The following is a 19881-nucleotide window of genomic DNA, read 5'->3' as shown; positions in this document are numbered from 1 at the left end:
AAGGTTAGAATTTTGTAGATAATAATTACTTAGTTTAGTTATTACAATATTATTAATATAATTAGTTAATTAAATTAATAAACATATTGGGTTATTGGTTCGGTTCGGTTTTAAACAATGTAGTACTATATTCTTTGAGCAAGCAAATTTGGTATCTCTATCCTTCTTAACCTCAAAAGTCAAAGTTTTCATGCTGTTAAAAGTTGTTTTGACATGCATACCTAGTTCCATGTCATTTTGATCCGATTTTTTTTTTGGCAGCCATTTTGATCCCCTTTTTTAAGTTTTATTTACATGATTTAATCCGTCTGTTGTAGATCCATATTTCCTCGTTTACTTTTTTTTTTATTTTTTTTTATTTAAAGCAATATTATAAAATTTTAAACATAAAATTTTTAAACAAAGAATGCTCATTCGAATGACATAAATAAGATAGTGACATTAAATAGATATATTCGTCCGTACCAACTATGGAAAAACACACTCTTACTAACGTATGTTATTTCACATCATAAGAAATACCAATATTAAACAAAACACACAGAAAATATAGAAAGTAACAATAAAACAGAAAAACATTACAAACTTAAATTAAAAGTACTGTATTTTGGTATTTAAGCATTCTCCACTGTGGTGATCCTTGCGCTAGACTTCTTATATACCACACATAGATTACAATTTGGACTAATCCAATAAACGTGCAAACTCCATTCGATATCTGCGAACAAAACATATTATTAGAGATTATTTCTACATATTATAAGGATAACAGTTAGTCTATTAGAATAAAACACCTGACCTCCCTCCCCCTTAATTTGCTTCTTCCTCAAATGTTCCATAACAATAACTAAATTTAAATACTAATATGTATATATTTGAAGATAAATCCTAAAAAACAGATAATATATACTACCACATTTGAATAAAATAAAAATAAAAATCATGAAGCTAATAGTGATGATGTGTGAGAACTGATATGTTGTTAAGTATTCAAAATTTGTTTCTACGTACTATTTTTATAAATTTGAAACTTTTTAATCTAGTTAATTCATATGTGATTGAAAACAATATTTATTTAATAAACTTAAAACAAATTTAGGTTGTTCTTTAATAAAGAAACCGATGTATGGTTTTCCGGCTATTTTAAGAACAAACTTAGCTTGTTTTCCTTCTTGATGTTTACATTGCTAAACAAGTATTAGGTGATGTGATTTGCACATAATGTTTTTTCATATGCATATGTTTTGCTTAAGTTTTACTTATAATATGCATAGTAATGGTTAAAACACAAAACCACGATGAACATGTTTACTTGTAGTACTATAGAATTTTTAGAAAGCTTTGCACCGATAATCTGCAAAAAAAATTCTATTATCTGGGATTGTTTAAGATGATGTGATATGCACATAATTTTTTTCATATGCATATGTTTTTCTTATGTTATGCATAGTAATGACCATAAATTTTAAGATTTCGGGTCGGTTTCGGATTTATTTAAATATTAAAATATCAAAATTTTGTGTGCAAATCTATCAAATTACTTGAAATTTTAAAAAATTCCCAAAACAACACATGTAATTTTACTTAAATATATCCAAAAATAAACAAAAATAATTAAAATATCTAAAAAAATCAGAATATTTTCTATATATAAGTATAATATATACTAATATTTAAGGTATGTTCCGGTTTAGTTTTTCGGGTTCTGAAGTTTTTCTCTAACAAGCTTTTTCTTTAATTTTCATATGAAAAAGTTCAAAAATAAAATGTATGAAGTTACAACTAAAATTTACTTCTAACCTCTCTCTCTCTTACACTTTTACAGTTAAAAGTTACAAACAAATGTTTCTTTTACAACTTTAATTTGTCCAAAGAAACCCTAAACAATAATAAAATTCAAAAAACATATTTACAAAAGAGTTCGAATGAATTATCAGGTCACAATTCTCCAGTGCTCTCGCAGGAGCTCCCTAGATTTGTCGTTACATCATGAACTAAGAGCCTTACGATTTTCGTGCGGGAGGATCTAGGGATCTCGAGACATTCTTGAAGATCAGCATCACAAGCTATTAAAACCCATTCGTTATCATCGTCAAGATACTTGATATCGAACGTTCCTGCATCAACTTTCAGCCTCTTAGCCACTTCATCCTTCAATTCCATTATACCTGAACCCGAGGATATTCTGAACCGTATTATGTCGTCTTTGTAACTTGCTTTGATTGTTACCGTTCTCATTTCTGAGCCTGATGGTTCGCATGCAACATTTGCAATGGCCTCTTCCTTTGGGGGAGCGTATAAGTTGTTGTTGCTATTATTATCATTGTTCATCCAGTTTGTGTCTTGAAACTTATCGTCAAATGCTGCAGTGGGGCAGAGATTTCTCAGATCTTTTGAACTTCCAGCGTCTTCAATGAGCATTCCTCGGAAATGGTCTATAGAACCAAGAAGCCTGTTCGGCATTGCGAAGGAAGCTGCAGATACATCATGATCTCTAGAATAAGGTGGAAAAAGGAGCCCGGGTGATCCACCAACCGTGAAGAGCGGATCTTGATTTGGGACTTTCGGTTCATCTAATTGGTTACCGTCACATGAGCCATGAGAGGTTGGAGTCCCAGCGCTCTCATCCACCGTTCGTGATCGCTTGTGACCATTGCTTGGTGGTAACTCAGGCGAACCATTTGGCTCGTTCGGACTGTGATCACTTGACCAATGGTTAGGTGAATTATTGGTGTTTGGTAGCTCAGGTGGTTTGGAACCATTGGGTGAGTTTAGTGGCTGTGCTGATGTTTGACCGTGTGTCCAAGGGATGGAACTAACGGCCATGGAAGTCAGGTCGAGGCCTCCATCAGTACCTTGAACAGATTCGATGACTCGTTTCAGCTTTGTGATTGAACGATTCACTTTCTTGATCTTCCTCGATGGCCACCGCGAGATTCCGTGTTGCCTGCAAATTCGCTTCATTGTCGTCGGGCAAACTGTGACAAGAACAATATAGAGTTCAGATGAAATATCTCTAGCCAGTAACTAACCAAAACATGAAAAGTAAATGGATAGACCTCCTAGGCTCTTTGCAGCGTCTTTGAGACTTCCAGTGAAATACTGCTGAAGTACATCTAGACTGATTGTTTTCTCAGTCTTCCCACGCTTTTTCTCTGTTTTCTTCTTCTCCTTAACCACACCGTTAACAGTGGCCACGTTGATTTTCTCATTTACTGGATCAGAAGACTGAACCACAGGCTGAGGAATCAACATCGTCTCTGTTGCATTTGACTTAAAACCAGAAAAGGGAACTCGAATGGATTCTATTTTTGAATGAACCTTCTTGTCCGGTAATGCTTGGATGATCTCGAAAGACAATTTGTCGTCATCTTCACCAAAGTCAACCCCAGATGCAACCCTCAGACTCTGAAAATGTTCTTTCATTGTCACCAAAATAGAACCCAACAGCAAATCTTGCTCTTGGTCGTCTGTTATACTCGAAGGAAGAAAAAATTCAAGAATGTAACTGTCGTCGCCCGTGTAAGAGCTCTGGAGAGATATTGCAAAACAAGTGGTCAACTTGAACATGAGCGCATAATGGACTAGTGGGTACTGCGTTTTGCAGAACTTGGTGATGTCTCTGCAGAAACATGAGCCACCATTGAGAAAAGCTCGTCCAGCGACTCCCTGGCCTTTCTGGAGATGGTGTTCAAGACAGGCATCTCTAAAGCCCCAGACATGAGCATCCACGACATAGCAGGCCATGTCGGTTGTAGACATGCAGATTTGACCCATGCAGCTACCGTCAAAGCTGGTGCAGTTTTTCTTTAGACCGCCACCATTGGCAAGAACGCTCCCATGCTGACATGGAACCCAAGTCTGAGCGAGAGGCAAGTTATGGGTCTCACATACAACTGTCAGCACTTCGAGAATCTCAGCAAGCGCGTTTTGGCGACTCTCATTGCATATCTGTGGATATCAAGTTAACTGAAAACAGTGAGAAACCAGTGCTTAAATGGTTCTTGGTAATCCACAAAATGATACATGTAGCTAACCTGTGTTGTTTGGTGATCAAGTATTTCCGAGCTTTTCAGATTTACCGCCTAAAAAAATAACCAAATCTTGTTATCATTAATAAGGTATTAGAATTATATCCCTCTGTACGAAAAAATACTTCAAAGCTCAAGCAAATCACAAAAACACAGAACTATTTGGATACAAGAAAATGAAAGATATTAAAAAAAGCTATAACTAAGATAGAAGCTAACAAGATACTGATATCAATTTGTTGTTATTATCAAAGAATAAACCATGCTTTGAATAGAAAGAGCTTCAAAATAGCAGGCCAAATGATGAGCAGAAACCTTTTATTAACGGTTATTCCTCAATATAACCGGCAAGGCAAAACTTGCAACTCAAAAATCTAATCCATTCACACCAAGTTCTAGGAACAATTCAGAGAAAGGATAAACAGAGTAAAGGGTGGAGTATGTGTAGTAGTGAGAAAAGAGAGCCAGACCTCAAGGGCTTTGCAAACTTTGTCCACTTCGGGTGCATAGTGAATCTTCTCTGAGGTCATTATAAGTTCCACAACACCTATGCAGGACTGACCAGAGGGATTAAAGACAGGCAAGGCCAGTGTACCACGCACGTTGTAGTGCAAGGCGTGATCAAGCCGCGAGAATTCTTTGCTGGAATAGTACTGAACATTTGGAGTCCATTCAGGCAATTTCTGACGGAAAACTCGACCCGGGAGTCCGAGCTCTACGTCACTTTCACTATCCACAGAAAACATATATGTGAGAGAGATCATCCTGTATTGATTAAGCCCATTACCATTAGGATTAAGAACAAAAGGTTGACCCAAAGTCGTCAGCAAATCACGACCATTCTTTCTCACAGGAGCCCAGACCTGAGCCAAAACGTGTTGTTCGGTTGATTCTTTGAAGTATCGAAGCGCCTGAGTCATCCTCTCTTTGATCACACAGTAGTTGTCTGTGTTCTCTGGTGGGACTAGGCTCATCAATGGAGACGGAAACTGGAAACTGTTATGCTTCTCTGTTGTGTTCTCAGCTGCTGATGGAGAAGAGTCTGCAATTACCAAAAAATTCACACCTTCAAGATACTATAGTACCAAACTTGACTTGCTTCCCACTCCTTTTATAGAACTTAACTATTTTTGGCAACTTTATGATTTTACCAGAAATATCGATGTGAACTAACAATAAAGTCTCAATCACCATACCATAAATAAACACGAGAAATTTCAAACACTTTAGGTTCAGAATTCGCAGAAAATTAAGGAAAGAGACCTAAATAACGTAATTGACATAACCTCCTAAGAAGGGACAAACAAAGTCAAACGCAGAATCAATCAATCAATCAATCAACCAAAAATCTATGTTCAATCCTTAAGCAGCTACCTAAATCCAAGCTTAAACCATTCCATTAGCATAACGAAATTCAAAAATCCAATATACGATCAATATGTATCGCAATTCCGATAAAACTAAAAAAAAAAAGGCTTAAAAGGTCGGCGAGACTAACAAGGGAGGAAGAGAGGATACTCGGCGAGACGGAAAGAAGGAACACCGGAGACAGAGCTGATCTTCTCATCATCGCCACCGGAGGTTGCGTGGTGAAAACCATTTCCTCCACCGTCGGAGAAAGCCCAGAGAGGCGAGCAAGGCTGCTCAGAGGAAGAGGAGACAAAAATCGGAGAAATCATGCGATTCGATGAGGATAAGTAAGGGATTTGATCTAGTGGCCATGAACCGTCAAGATCTAAGTCGTCAACATCCATTAGAAGCTCCCTTGACCTCGAAGGTTGAGTAGTGACGCCGTTTCTAGCGGAATTATCATCGGGCTCGCACATTTTTCCAAAGCAGTTTCTGGAATTTTCCCGGGAAAGTTTTTTTGCGTATGCAAGTTCTTCTTCTCCTCTATCGTTGGTTGATCTCTTTCCGATTGGATAGAGAAAGAGAAGCGAGAGAGAAAGGTCAAATTGGCAGAGTGTGTGATTCCAATATCGCAGAATCAAACAAAAAACAAAATTTAAAATTAAGACATTTTCGGATAATATATTGAGAACCGATTCTCTGCTTCACAATACAACTGTGCCCCAAATATTTAAAATATTATTATTCCTCTAGATCTTTTTTGTTTTCTAATATATTCCTCGAGATTTTATTCACCATAGTTTCGACAGCTACAAAATAATAAAAGGATATTTGACATATTCTAGATTATTCAGATAATGGAGTAAATTAATATTAAATAAATATTAGATTCATATTTTTTTTCTTATTGTAAAATTATATATCGTCGTTAAAAATGTTATTATTAGTGAATCTTATTGCGAGAGTTAATTATTTAGATTATGTAGCATTTTTGCATTGTCAAGTCCGACGGCTGCATTTAACGACACGTTAAGCAAACTCGTGGTGGGAATGCACCAATCAAATTTCCTTTAATCCTTAAATTATGATTAAGTGTTGGAAAATTTGGAAATGTTTATCATAAAATAATACTACAGCGTAAAATATTAATTATTACGTAATGCCTTTTCGGGATTATTAATGGGAAATTGAGAAGTGGAGAAAAGACAAATCCTGGACCTACCTGATTCTTTTAGAATTATAGTGCGATTCACTTGTTAATTTGATGGATTAGTTAAGCTATATTTTTATAATCCATCAAGTTGCGTTAATTAGTTTAATAAACTAGAATCATGTTGTTTGTATTAAAACCTAAAAACAAATATTTTTAAAAAAATATATAAGATTAACATGAAGAGTTGTTATCAATAATTCTTTATAATTTTTTTGTGGTTTTCGTTCTATTGAATAGTTTAATTTTTATCAAAGAAATGTTGACCAACACTTGGGATGAGTGATATTATAAACATAAGTGATATCAATGTATTTACAAAGCATTTCGTACGTCCAAAATTAGTTGCTTTTTGTTTTGTTGACTCTCATCTCTTTTATAAAGTCGAATATTAACTTTTTAAAAATTTGCAGTAGTAAAAATTATTTATATGTTCGCTTTCAATCGAGAGATGATCAAAAGTTCCAAAAACTTTGTTAGGAAAAAAGAGAAAAACAAATACTACAAAATGATTAAAAAATCCCTAACTATAAATGATTATAACTGTTATAGAATATCTTTGCCACTTGTATTAAAGAAAACGTTTGACCAAAAATAAAATAAAATAAAAATTAAGAAATGTTCAACTTGCTAAGAATTACAGAAGATAGACTCTTGTATGGATTTGTACCCCTATCTTAGATGGAATGTAACTAGATTTTTTTTCTTCTTCTATAAATTACGCTTAAAATTTAATGCCTGGAATTAACATAGAATTAAAATAATCAGATGTTTAAATGCTTTAAATTCTCAGTGGTTAACAATAAGATTTATTGAGTAAATAACTATTCACATTAATAGTTTTCTAACAATTTTTTCAAAAAGTAAAATGATTGCTAACAAGTTAAGAAAACCACACTAGCAGCCAAAATAAAACATAAACAAACACCATTCCTCTATAGTTGGCCCAATTTATACTTCACAACATGTAATCAATTAATTAGCAGAAATATAATAGTTAAATTGGGATAAGAATCTTATGTGGTAATGGTTTTGGTTTATTTTAAACTGATGAGTGAATTTATCTCGAGTAAACGAAAATGGTTATCCCAAAACTATCTCTCAATATCATAATTGGTACGGAAATAAGGACTAGGGATCATATCTATATATTTTATTTTTATTTTTTATTTTTTTGTAAACGAGGGATCATATATTTTCATTGTTAGGTTTTAAGATTCTAATTTGGCTTGAAATTTTGAGTTTCGACTATGATCAATATTGTTGAAAGTCTGATAAGAATCATTTGTTCTTTTAAGATTAATTTCGAAAAAAATTAGAAACAAATTTTTGTTCAAATAACAACACATATGTACATTGGTCTTCCTCAAATATGATCCGTTTTGTATTTCATTTATAGGCTGGCTTTATTTCTTAAAATTTCGTTAAAGGCTATAGTAATTATAAACATGTTAGATGTCCAAAAGGAGAAATATAAAAAAGCATGAAGTGTAGGATCTAAATGGAACAGGCGATAGTATCATTAGTCTTCCTTTTAATTTTAATAGGCAACGAATAAAATAAAGGCAAAAAAATCGTGATACGGGTTCCACTTTCGATAGTTTGTGTATTATGATTATGATAATCATAAAATTCAACCATAAAAAATGATTAAAAATGTAAAGAAAACCCACAACCTCATTTACTTTTAGTTGTAGAATATGTCATCTTTTAATTTCGAGTTTAAATATTTCAATTAAATTATTTTAGACAAGAAATGTCACCCTCACCATTCTCTTTGGCGTTTATACATCAATACAGAAGTAGTGGTCGGGAAGTTATATGAGATCCATCAGACCATCATCACATGATCTGGAATTATCGTCTCGATTTCTTTCAAGATTTCCGTATATATATATATGTATGATCGTTCTGCCATGAAACAGATTACTTACAAATTAATAAGTTTTTTAAAAAATTTAAACAGATTTTGCTGGCTAAACTTTAGGTGTAAAGAACCCAACGCAACATCAATTAACTCACGTATTTGACCACACCAAGTCCTTTTTTTTAGTTATATCAATTAAGTAAATTTATACAAGTCTCACGTAACCAAACGTATACAACAATACAACACATTTTAATTTGCTACCGACCAGTTTCTAAATTGACGTAATTCCTAAAGATCAACTTCAATATTATAGTATTCAACAATTTGTCAATCACTATTCTAACGTTTTTTCAAAAACTTTACTCGAGCTTCTCATTATCCGGCGTAAAAGCCATTAACGTTCTAACTCTTCCTTATATATGAATCATCTGAAACCTTCAACTCTTTTCAGCTTTAGTTATCTATTGCCATGATATATACAATCCACTTGAATATTTTTGTGTGTTAAGAAAAAAACTTATTTTTGTGTGTTAAGAATCTCTCCGAGCTTTTAACGGTATGTCGGTGTCTCTAGTTAATTGTATCCCCAGTAACAGTCATAAATTATGTTATGGAACATACGGAGACAAACCAATACGACTAAAACGTAGATTCTAATTTTTTTAGCCCTTGTTGTATTAAAACAAAACGACAAGCAGTATAGTCACTGACATAAGAATTAACATTTTAAGAGTAATCATTATGGATGGTCGGCTATATAAAATAACAAAGATACAATGAAATAGTTTGTCTTTTGTCGCCAGTAAAATCACTTTATTCAGTGGTTTTGACGACGTCAAAGAGCATTATATATTATTAAATCCTTTAAACGAATCTTACTACTAAAAGCTGAATGAAGAAAATCACATTCGAAATATAAATAGCAATTGTCCTGTTAAGAAAAAAAACAACAGACATCACATTTCCAAAGTAAAAAAAACAATGATTCTGTGACAAAAAAACAAAATAAAAAAAAACAATGATTCATGTGGAAAATGTCCAATAGGAGCTAGCGATCACACCGCAAGAATTTGTATTAGTATTCATCAGACGCAAGAGGAACTTGTTCAAATTCGGCTGCCTGTTAATGAACATGAACAAATTAAGAAAGTAAACTAATAATAGTAATTATAAAAATATGTAACTATTGAATAATTAGTTGACAAAAGAAAAAACACAGAGATAAAAAAATGATAAATCTAAAAGAATGTCAACGTAGCCTACAATTCCAAGATAACGGGGTCAACTTGTATATTTGGTAATACCAAATTACGTGAAGAAAGCGAATTGAGATATCGACGATTTGAAGTTATCGATATAACCTTCCTCAAAAGACATTATCTAATTAACACTAGAAGAATTAATACTTTGATAACTATGACTGAAAGACTTTTTCTCAAATGTGAAATGTTAAATCAAAACATATCCCGTAACAACAAATTAAATAAAAACCTCCAACATGATTGCATCTTCTTACTATAATGGTTAATGTTCAACCAATTCATGATATACAAATTACAATTCCAAAATATTCAGTCAAAACTGAAATCTTAGCCACATCAGTGAAATGTACAACTTCAAAAACCTATGAACAACAACAAGCTAAATATTAAAAAAAGGTATATAAAATATTGGGAATATTTTTAGTAGTTTTTACCGTCAAAATTAGAAAGTTTTTTTTTTTTTTCCGGGAGTGTTGGGACACACACTCACGCAGTAGAAAAAAAGCCTAGAGTGCAATTTCAAGTTTGGCGGCCCATTATCGAAATTCAAAATAGCATTATCGAAAATTCAAAAAGGCCGGAGAAGAAGAGATGAAGCAGAAAAGAAAGGTCTACGACGATAGTTCTCTGGAGAGTTGCAGATCTCCAGCAGAAAGGTTTTGCTTCCATTTATTGTAAACATTCGTTTGCGTATAGATATCCAGTAGAAATTTCTGATAAAACATTCGTCTATTTAGAGCTCAATCTCGTTCTTCACTTGGAAATCGTGATGGGATTTCGAATGATGTGTAAATGATTAATTACGTTGAATACTGAATAGTCTCGTACTACTCGCATTAATCTCGTACTGCTGACTTTGGGCTTCGTTCTGGTTTTCGAATGGTGAGGTAAATTGTTAAACCGATTCATAGTTTGATTTTGGTTTCCAAGTGAGTTTGACTAGTATCGAATCAGATTTAAGCTTATAATGGAACTTTTGATATGGATTTTGGACTTCAAAGAGATTCTGAAATGAATAGGCTCAGTTTTCTGCACAATCTTTTGATTAATGGCTAGTTTTTGTGTAGACTAGAGATATGTTTCCAAGTTTCAGAGTAAATTTCTTTTTTCTCAGGGGAGAATTTTTGTATTGGAATCGACTATTTTACTGATTTTCACTTCTGTTTCTAGCTGAAGAGAGTATAATTTGGTGAATAAATTTGTGGCAGAAAGTTTCAGAAAACGATTAGACGTTAGTTGAATTTAGCTGGTGATGCCATTAGTTTTGTGAACTGTAACTCTTTTATCTCTTCTATTCAAAAACTTCTTATGATGAATTCTTGACTAGCTTTTGTTTTGGCTATGTAAAGTTGAACATGCGAGCACTTCAAGTTTGTTATGTGTTTCCTTTTATGATTTCAGTGTTCAAAAAGAGGCAATTGCATAAGTACGGAGCATTAAGTCCAGTCCAGTCCAGACACAGTAAATCCAACAACAAAAGGTTTGATGCTTATCTTGTTGTGCGCATGCTTTCTTATCCCTTTTTTTGGTATGTTTCTACAGTTATCATTGGAGATCGTGACTAGCAAAATGCAGTATATTTTCACTTCTGGCTGAAAGTATTCAGCTAATCCAGAATATTTTAACCTCATACATATACGACAGAGCTGCAGTAGTTTCTTCTAGCATTCTGTGGGACTGGTTCACATTTTTTTAACTGTTACTTTTAGTAAGTAACAATAATCTACATGTCACTGAACATGCATCGATATATACATTTATGTTAAGAAAAGTGTGTGGAATATAACACTACGCCTTTAATTGACTGTAAATTTTTGTTCTTTTTATGTCTCAGCTTTCGTCATGCTATTAATTCAGGAAACCTCTCTAGAACAGACATGACTTCTTTCTCTTCTCTTTGCAGTAATACTTTTCATTCTCCAGAGACTGAGCATGGCAGAGAACATGTTCTGATAATAAGCCGCAGATGCACTGTCCTCAACAAAAGCACCATCAGAATCTGATACCAGTAAAAGCCACTAAATGGACTCTGTTTCATCAAAGAGGTGAGTACGGAATTATATTGGTGTAGATTGAAAAGCTTAATAGAATCAAAGTACAATTTGTTTTAAGGCTGATATACAACTGTACACCATTGAGTTATTGTCTGATCTCCTGATCAAAAGTTGTATCTCGTTTGGTTATAACTTACATCTAAAAATGAGTTTATCAATTTTACGAAAATTGGGTCCACATAGATAACGTACATAACTCATATCGACTGGCTTATGTTTGCTCGACTCATGATAAAGGTATCATAGGTTCTTTACAGGTTCTAGAGATCAGCTTTTCATATACTTATTGTTCTGTAGTGACGTGTCTTTGGCCTCTACCAACCTTTCACTTTGCTTATCCCCAACAATTTCTGGTGCGTGAAAGCTCTTTTGCTGGCACAAAGAAAGCTCTTTTACTGGCACAAATGATGGCTCAAAGACACATCTGCAACACCCTCCAAGTTTTGACTATGGAATTTAAGCAAACATCAACATCACATTTTCACCTAAAAAGGTAAATTCTCCCTTTTTACCTGATTCTTTCTGTGACTTTAGCCTTTCAAAATCATTGCTTGATGCTTATCAATCGAAGTTAAAGATTTAGTGACTAGGCATTTCTTTGAATTGCTTGAAAATTCATAGCAGGTCTATATTTTGGTGTACCAATCCAGAGAAAATTCTGTGAACGTATGAATGAATTAGGATGAAATATATGTAGTTATGATTACATATGAAGTAATATGTGTTATATTGGATTTAATCCAATGTGTAGTAGAGAGAAAAGTTTCTTTCTCTTTGAGAGGCTAGTAAGAAAATGTAGTGTAGACAAAATAGGAGATTACAGCCCTTTAGCCAGTAACCGTAAGAACAACATAACTGTAACCTTGAAAAGTTCATCTGTGTCTGCTCCTACCAAGATCTTTAAAACGATTTGAAAAGTTCAGGGGTCTTTATATTTTGTATTTTAGCAAAGCTTTATCATATAGTTTTATAATCCCTAAACTCATCTATTTAGAATCTAAGTTAGTGATATCTTTTTCATCATTCCCACTATGAGCGAGGGAGGTCACCCCTCAGGATCCACCATTACCACCAGTGATAGATATATACATAAATATTTATTATGTAGTTAATGGAACATATTGAGATTATATATATTTTTTGTGATAATGTTCATGGTAGGCTTATCTTAGTCTCTGTGTGCGTAGATGTTTTTAAATTGAAAATGATATGTGAAGTCTTCGCTAATTCGATAGAAGACTTCAACAGAATGAGCAAGATACATATACATGTGCCATACTAAAAGGGCCAAGTTGTTGATAAACAAACGTGAAAATATAAAAAGCTGTCTATCACTAAAGGGTAAAGGGAAAAAACTGATCAATGTGGGTCACAAATCAAATCCTAAATCAAGATATTTATTTGGGGGGTCCTAGGCACAATCATCTTGGTAAGTTTATGTGTCAGTCTATTAAAAGATGTCAAAAAAAACTTATCTGCTTTTGCTGGTAGTGGAAAACTATTGTTCAAAACGTATAAACACTATTTTCCCCAAAGTTAACAGATTTGAGAAATGATGTTACTGGTTGACTGTTCATTTTTGTTTGTGTTGAGTGGTTCACTAGGAAATCTTCTTTTCGATGAATTGTGGAAAATTAGCAGGATAATACTTGCTTAAGTTAAAATCATATAATCTCGGTAATTAACAAGTATTGGTAGGTTATTGACTTGTTTCGAATCTTATTAAAATAAAGTCTTAGATTTGAGTTGAGAATCTTGTCCTAATCCAAATGAAGAGGCCCTAGGTATATCGTTATTTAAGTAATCACCACTTTCAAAAGTAATAGAAGAATATAGAAATGAATGCAAAGAAAAAGAAAAAGAAATGAATGCTTATAGAAAATGTACATAGTAACAGTGGTTGTATTGTAGTGCCTTTGGTCTATTGGTTGAATTTGGTGATCGATTTTTACTGCTTGCTTAAACTTGATAACCAAAACATTCTAGAATTTGGTGTAGAAACCTAGTTGCCAAAGAAAAAACTTTTACATTTGTTTCTGTTTCAATTATTTTCTGGGGAAGGGTAGGCAAAGAAGAAGCCTATGATTGATGCTTAGCTAGTGTCAAATAATCGAAAACCAACCTGAGTCAGGAAATGAAATGATGGGTTATAATAATTATAGAGGTCCCATATAAATGAGGATTGAGACACTTGAATCTAATCCTTAAGCATTATAAAGTTTCTATTCATCTTGTTTAGTGGAATCTCATCACCTGCTTACTCACTTCTTACCTTTCCATTATATTATAAGAGCCATAAGGAATATATACCTTCATATTTTATATACCCAAAAGGCTCTTTAAACACCACTTCCCCTTACTGATTTTGTACATAACCATGTATTCACATCACATGGGACATGTGATCTAATTCGTACTTAGGATATATGTTGAACTTTTGCATCTGTAGAGTTAAATCTCTTATCTACAAAATAAAATGGTTACAACTGGTTGCAACTTGCAAGTGAAATCACTTGCAATTTGGTATATAAACATGCATTTCAATAGTGTAAAAGTTACTTTTATTTTACTAAAAAGAAAGTTATAGATATTTTATATCATTATAGAATCTCTGTCCAAATCCAATATGGTTGCAGCACACCTGCTTTTGGTAGATGTACACATACACATGATATCTATATATATACCTTCTCTTGTGCCTCCTTAGCTCCCATCAAAACCCTCAGTTCTCATTTGGGTGTTTCCTTTAATTTCAATTTTTTTTGTTGGGATTGATTTTTAAAGTTATGGTTGATCCTCAATCACCAATCACACCACACCTATACCCACAAGCAATTCAACTTAAACTCTACCAAGCCTTCATCTTTTCCATTCCTATCTTATTCTCCATCATTCTCTTCCTCTTGTTCTATCTCTTTTACCTCAAGAGAAGAGCCTCTTCTCTCTCCTCTCCTTCTCCAATGATTCTTCCTGTTTCTTCGAGCCACCAGACTTCTTCGCATCTCCCCTCAGTAAGTGTCTCATTGTCTTTGTAGATTTTTTTTTTTTTGGACAAAATGTCTTTGTAGATATGTATGCAAAAATACTGAATCATTCACATCAAGAAATGTATATGGTCCTGTTTTCTATACGGTACTGTTCTATAAAGTTGAATGAAGAGTAGTGTTGAGATTGATTGTGTTTTATCTTTTGCAGGTTTGTTTGTTAGATGTGAAAGTAGAGCTCAAAGACAAGCTTCATGTTGTTTTGTTCAATGAAGAACTAGGAACAAGAGATTCTCTGTAAGTTACTCCTGTTTCTTTTTGTCCTGCTTTAAACTTGTGAAATGTCTGAATAGAATTACTGTTTTAAAAGCCCCACAAAAATCCATCTTTATTCAAAATCTCACTTTTACCAAAACCTTTTAAAATATTTTCAGTGTCTTGATTTTCAAAATGAATTTATCAAATCCTTTACTTCCAATTCATCTGTGAGTTTTCATGACCTTGGGCTTTTAAGGAATTATGTTAACAGTATACCAATTGAGATATGTGAGAATTATCCTCTTGAAATATACGAATTGAGATGCTCTTTGCTCAAGTATTTTTAGGCCGTTGCTTAGAGCTAGGGAATATTAAAAGCAAAGACGGAAAGTGTAAATTCCAGATAAGACCAAAACCAAGATTTTAGACAACTTATACCTTTTATTTACTGGATTTTTTGTCCTCATTCTAGATAGTAAAATACCTATCTCGAAAAACTCTAGAATTCTGCTAGAATTTCATATCCTAAATGTGAATATTATACTTTTTCAAGTCCTTATGGTACTATGACCATTGGTTTTTGTTTGTTATGGTGGATTGAAAGTTTGATTGATTTGGTATGATAATGAAAATTGGTGCAGATGTTGCGTCTGTTTGGGAGAATTCGAGTTAAAGGAAGAGTTGGTGGAAATGCCTTTATGTAAACACATATTTCATCTCGATTGTATTCACCTTTGGCTTTATTCTCACAACACTTGTCCTCTTTGTCGATCCTCTGTCTCCATCTCCTCCACCAAAACCTCTGTTGATGACGACAACGACCATCCAGATTCTCCTCAAACGTCACCGGTTTGATTCAAACCCCCGAAGGAAATAAGCAAATACACAAGTTTTGTTAGTGAATAGATCGATACAAGATGTAAATCTTAATTTTGCTGATACAAGATATCAAAATGTAATCCATCACATTATATATATTGGTTACACAGATTCATTCATATTGTGTTTCTTCCGCTTGAACCAGCCAGACGTATTATTGTTGTGAATTAACCTAAGGGGTGAAGTTACTTGAGGACGAAGTAACTTGACACAATAAGAACCAACGTGGAGGTTCCCAGCTAAGAAACAAGTTCTTTTTGATAATTTTCCATCATCTTTCCTCAACACCATAGCCCCGTAGATCGGTAAGCAATTCACCACCGCGAAGCTCACCAGCATCAGCTCAAGGTAGAGTTCTCCTCCGCAGAAGAGAATACCATAAAGCCCCCAGACAAAAGCAAGCAGATTCACTATGGCAACCGTGGTCAAGGGCAAGAACATGGACGAAGAGGTTCCGAAATCAAAGATTTCTTGCTCGTACCGCTTCCTCTGTTCGTCATCATCATTGGCTTTACTGGTGACGTTGAACTTAGGTGTGGAGAGGTTTAGGGTTTTGAGAATGAACTCTATAAAACCAAAGAAGAATGAAGAGAGTCCTTTTATCATCAACATTCTTTGATCGTTCCACCATTTCCGATAAGTTCCTCCTTCCAATAAAAAGTCTGATAGATCTTGGGCATAAGCCCCAAAGAATAAAATGATGTAAAGCCAAAACCACGGATCAGATGCCTTGGGGAAGACACTAACTCCAGAAATGAGTGCAAGCTGTGGTAAAAGTCCATAGACGGTCAGAGGAATTGACCAAAATGGCTTAAACGGAGAGTTGCAATAACCTAAACCCATTAAAAGGTCCAGTGACTTGATTCCATAGGTAATTGGGCTATACTTTGAAAAGGACATTTCGAAAAGCCCAACTGCCCAACGGATTTGTTGACCCACAAGATCAACTAGGCACTTTGGGGAATCTCCATAAAATGCAGCTTTTTTTGGGTTGCAAAATACTGATCTCCATCCTTCACAATGGAGCATAAACCCTGTGTAGTAGTCTTCTACTAATGACCCATATCTGAATCCAATCTGCATATAGTATAAGTGTATAACAAACGGAAGATATGTTAAAATCATAACAGATGAAAATCAATACTAGATGCGGTAATTATGAGAGTTGATTTTTTTATTCCTTACCTTGGATCCCCAATTGGTATTGTACTCATAGATACATCCTGCTACATTGTGTGCTAATGACAAAACATCTTGGGCTTTGATAGACTTATCCGCAATCCGATAAGGCTTTAGTTCATTTATCTCCGGTAAAATCAACATATATGGAGGTCCATAGAAAGCTCGTCGATTAAAGAAACAACCAGTTCCCACATGAGTTGGACCCATTAGACCATCAAACCCAACCATATTAATAATGAAGAGGCGTTTGTTTTCACAAGCATATATATCATTTTTGCTTATTCCTAGAAATTTCTGAGGAAACTGCACATATCCTAAACCGGATTTGATTTCAGGATCTGTTAAATAGCACAAAGCACGAACCAGTGTTGCCGGGTCGTTCGAATACATATCACAGTCTAGTGTTAGAATGATCGGTGAATTTGTCATCACCCCTGATACTCGTAGCTACAATGAAAAGAAAACACGTTATCCAAAACTACTAATAGGCTAGTTAATCGAACTAATGTAAATATTAGGTTTAGTTGATACCAAAGTATTAAGAGCACCAGCTTTGAAATGATGTGGTGAAACTTTACTCTTCTCTCTTGAAACATAGATTAGGTTTGGCATTATATATTTTCTGGTATTGTCCATATCTGTCTCGCTATTTTGCAACACCTATCGTCAAATAATCGAGATTTTGGTACATAGAAATAACAAATTAAAGAACCACATGTTGCAAACTATATTGTTCTTAATTTTATGCATATTCTTCGAAAAAGATATTTAAAATGCAATTTCATGTTTTTATTCATATTTATAAATACCTGAATAATTGTGGGATGGTCATGACGACTGAATTTGTCGGTCCACAAATCGAATACCCCACGAAATTGGTCGCATGTGATAAACGCAGTTTCAACTTTTCCACTCTCCACCACATGTTCTACTCTACTCTTCATGTCTTCGTACATCATCTGTTCCACCTCACATTTTAATATGTTTGTCTAATGGATTTTTTAAAATTCAAACAAATAGTGTTAATTACTAGTTACTGACTTATACTATCATTAAGACAGCTAATAATCCTCTCGTTTAGGATAAAATGTCATGGATGTTTAACCACTAACAAATGATTAGGCAATATCAATATCTTGGAGTCATAAAGGACATATCACATCATCACCATAATTGTCGACAAGAACGTAATTATATGAAGCACAACAATGTTCACTCGTCATGACTCGTAACCACCCCACAATTATTGAGGTATTTATAAATATACTAAATTTTTTGAAATTGTATTGTAAATATCTTTTAGAATTTGCATTCTCAGGGTTTTACCCTATTCAGTTTTGTCTATTTCTACACATTTTATTTTTATTTGTCATTATAAATATAAAGTACTCCCTGTCTCCCTCTATAGTCCCTCCGTCCAACTTTTTTTTTTCCTTCATTAATTTATTCTGTTAGAAAAAGGATGTTATATCATGAATTACAATTTACCCTCGACGAAAGACTACTAAAGGAAAGAACTTAAATACCAGTGAACAGTCTTAAGGGAGTTTCCTAAATTTAATTAGTACGGTAAGACTCATTTTATTTAGTTGTGTTGACTTACGTATGTGCATTTGACGAGATTAAAAAAAGAAAAAAGGAAAAACGAACATACAAAACCTAATTAGTTAAAAAAAAAGAACAATCGCTGCTAAGTAATACATACCTTAAGGTTTTCAGCTTCATCACTTCGAGAATGTGACTCTGAAGAGAAATAAACTTCAGGAGACCGATCTTGAACATTATTCTTCTTGCAAAAGGGCAACCACTGCTTAGAGAACTTAGCAGCTTCAATAAGAGCAAAGAAAGTCAACGACGATCCTCCATCGTCCGATACATACACCGAGATCTTATCTGACGGATACTCGTAAGCCATCACCGATAAAGCGGTGTTAACAACCATCATTGGAGGCTCCTTGTACGGATCAGCCGTGCATATAAACACGTCCAGCTTTGGAAAGTCCTCCGGTTTAGCTGCATATTTCTCCGGGCACTCGGTCCGATGAACCGGGTTTAAGCGGAGGGAAGTTGTGGTTGCCCACATGAAGGCGAGAACAATATCGGAGAGGAGAAGAAGACATGTTATAAGAGTGTTGTTTGCTGTGACAAGTGAGTGTACATGGTGATACATGAGAGCTATGATGCCACACGTGTGAAATATGGCGTAGATTCTATATGGAATGGTGCGCCGGCAAGGATGACACGTGTGGAGGATGTTGCCGACGACCGAGTTCTTTCTATGAGTCTCCATCGTTTTAGTTACTCTATTTTTACAAATTGTTTTGGAGAAGACTGGTAAACTTACCTCTACTAGATTGATGATATTTATAGTTTAGTTGTCAAAAAGAGTCGATATGTTCTCCCAGACAATTTTAGGATTTCAATTTTCAACAGTTTCACAAAATGAATGGTTAATTTAAGCTTACGGTTTAGTTCTTTCACTAGACTATTACTGAAATTTGTTTTAAATACCTAAACCATTTTTGTATTAAAAGTCAGTTATATTAGTAAAATTGTGTGAAAGCAAATTAATTTAAACACATACATATAAATAATAAAAATATATATTGACTTGTTTTTTTCTTTCTAAAAGATGGTATTTGTTGAGAAATTAAAAGGAGAAAATGTTGAATAAAAAGGAGAAAAAAACACGTGGCTGATGATAGGGGTTGTGAGAGCAACTGTCTTCAGTCTTCACATATCTTGGCGTCGGCGAGAGAGGAGATGAAAAAATATTAAAATAGTACCCAAATAGTTACCTC

The 19881-nt window shown here is 34.1% G+C and overlaps 3 protein-coding genes, 4 long non-coding RNA genes and 1 other non-coding gene across 18 annotated transcripts; 4 read left to right on the top strand and 4 right to left on the bottom strand.

The window, feature by feature from the left end:
- Nucleotides 1-1711: 1711 nt before the first annotated feature.
- NLP7 (NIN like protein 7) lies at nt 1712-6233 on the bottom strand. Of its 2 annotated transcripts, NM_001341638.1 has the most exons (6): nt 5530-6233; nt 4895-5073; nt 4502-4760; nt 4038-4085; nt 3060-3951; nt 1712-2978 (listed from the first exon to the last, which is right to left on the bottom strand). In NM_001341638.1, exons 3-6 carry the CDS (start codon nt 4559-4561, stop codon nt 1939-1941), a joined length of 2040 nt encoding a protein of 679 aa, NP_001328405.1. In that variant the 5' UTR covers nt 4562-4760; nt 4895-5073; nt 5530-6233; the 3' UTR covers nt 1712-1938. The 2 variants fall into 2 exon arrangements, with proteins under 2 accessions (NP_001328405.1, NP_194133.1); NM_118534.6 differs by having other exon boundaries at nt 4502-5073.
- Nucleotides 6234-10212: 3979 nt separating this feature from the next.
- Nucleotides 10213-10452, bottom strand: AT4G07210. The gene has a single exon (NR_142113.1). It is a non-coding gene; the product is annotated as an other RNA (long non-coding RNA).
- AT4G03085 lies at nt 10260-12322 on the top strand. Of its 10 annotated transcripts, none has more exons than NR_144016.1 (4): nt 10260-10379; nt 11125-11203; nt 11627-11768; nt 12075-12272. It is a non-coding gene; the product is annotated as an uncharacterized misc_RNA (transcript). The 10 variants fall into 10 exon arrangements; NR_144017.1 differs by adding an exon at nt 10461-10610 and having other exon boundaries at nt 11627-12272; NR_144018.1 differs by having other exon boundaries at nt 10260-10610.
- On the top strand, nt 10361-10593 carry AT4G07205. Its single transcript, NR_142112.1, has one exon. It is a non-coding gene; the product is annotated as an other RNA (long non-coding RNA).
- A 472-nt stretch (nt 12323-12794) lies between the features above and the next one.
- On the top strand, nt 12795-13269 carry AT4G07200. Its single transcript, NR_142111.1, has one exon. It is a non-coding gene; the product is annotated as an other RNA (long non-coding RNA).
- A 1230-nt stretch (nt 13270-14499) lies between these two features.
- Nucleotides 14500-16019, top strand: AT4G24015 (RING/U-box superfamily protein). Its single transcript, NM_202875.2, has 3 exons — nt 14500-14788; nt 14973-15058; nt 15661-16019. The coding sequence occupies exons 1-3, from the start codon at nt 14564-14566 to the stop codon at nt 15872-15874; spliced, it is 525 nt and encodes a 174-aa protein (NP_974604.1). The 5' UTR covers nt 14500-14563; the 3' UTR covers nt 15875-16019.
- AT4G07195 lies at nt 15036-15569 on the bottom strand. Its single transcript, NR_142110.1, has one exon. It is a non-coding gene; the product is annotated as an other RNA (long non-coding RNA).
- On the bottom strand, nt 15917-19644 carry CSLG1 (cellulose synthase like G1). The gene is made up of 5 exons (NM_118533.4): nt 18786-19644; nt 17890-18039; nt 17612-17740; nt 17084-17527; nt 15917-16975 (listed from the first exon to the last, which is right to left on the bottom strand). The coding sequence occupies exons 1-5, from the start codon at nt 19368-19370 to the stop codon at nt 16001-16003; spliced, it is 2283 nt and encodes a 760-aa protein (NP_194132.3). The 5' UTR covers nt 19371-19644; the 3' UTR covers nt 15917-16000.
- Nucleotides 19645-19881: the final 237 nt, after the last annotated feature.

This window comes from Arabidopsis thaliana, chromosome 4 (genome assembly GCF_000001735.4).
Source record: "Arabidopsis thaliana chromosome 4, partial sequence".
Lineage (NCBI taxonomy): Eukaryota > Viridiplantae > Streptophyta > Magnoliopsida > Brassicales > Brassicaceae > Arabidopsis > Arabidopsis thaliana.
The sequence above is the reverse complement of the archived record's forward strand: the minus strand, read 5'-3'. Positions and strand labels throughout refer to the sequence as shown.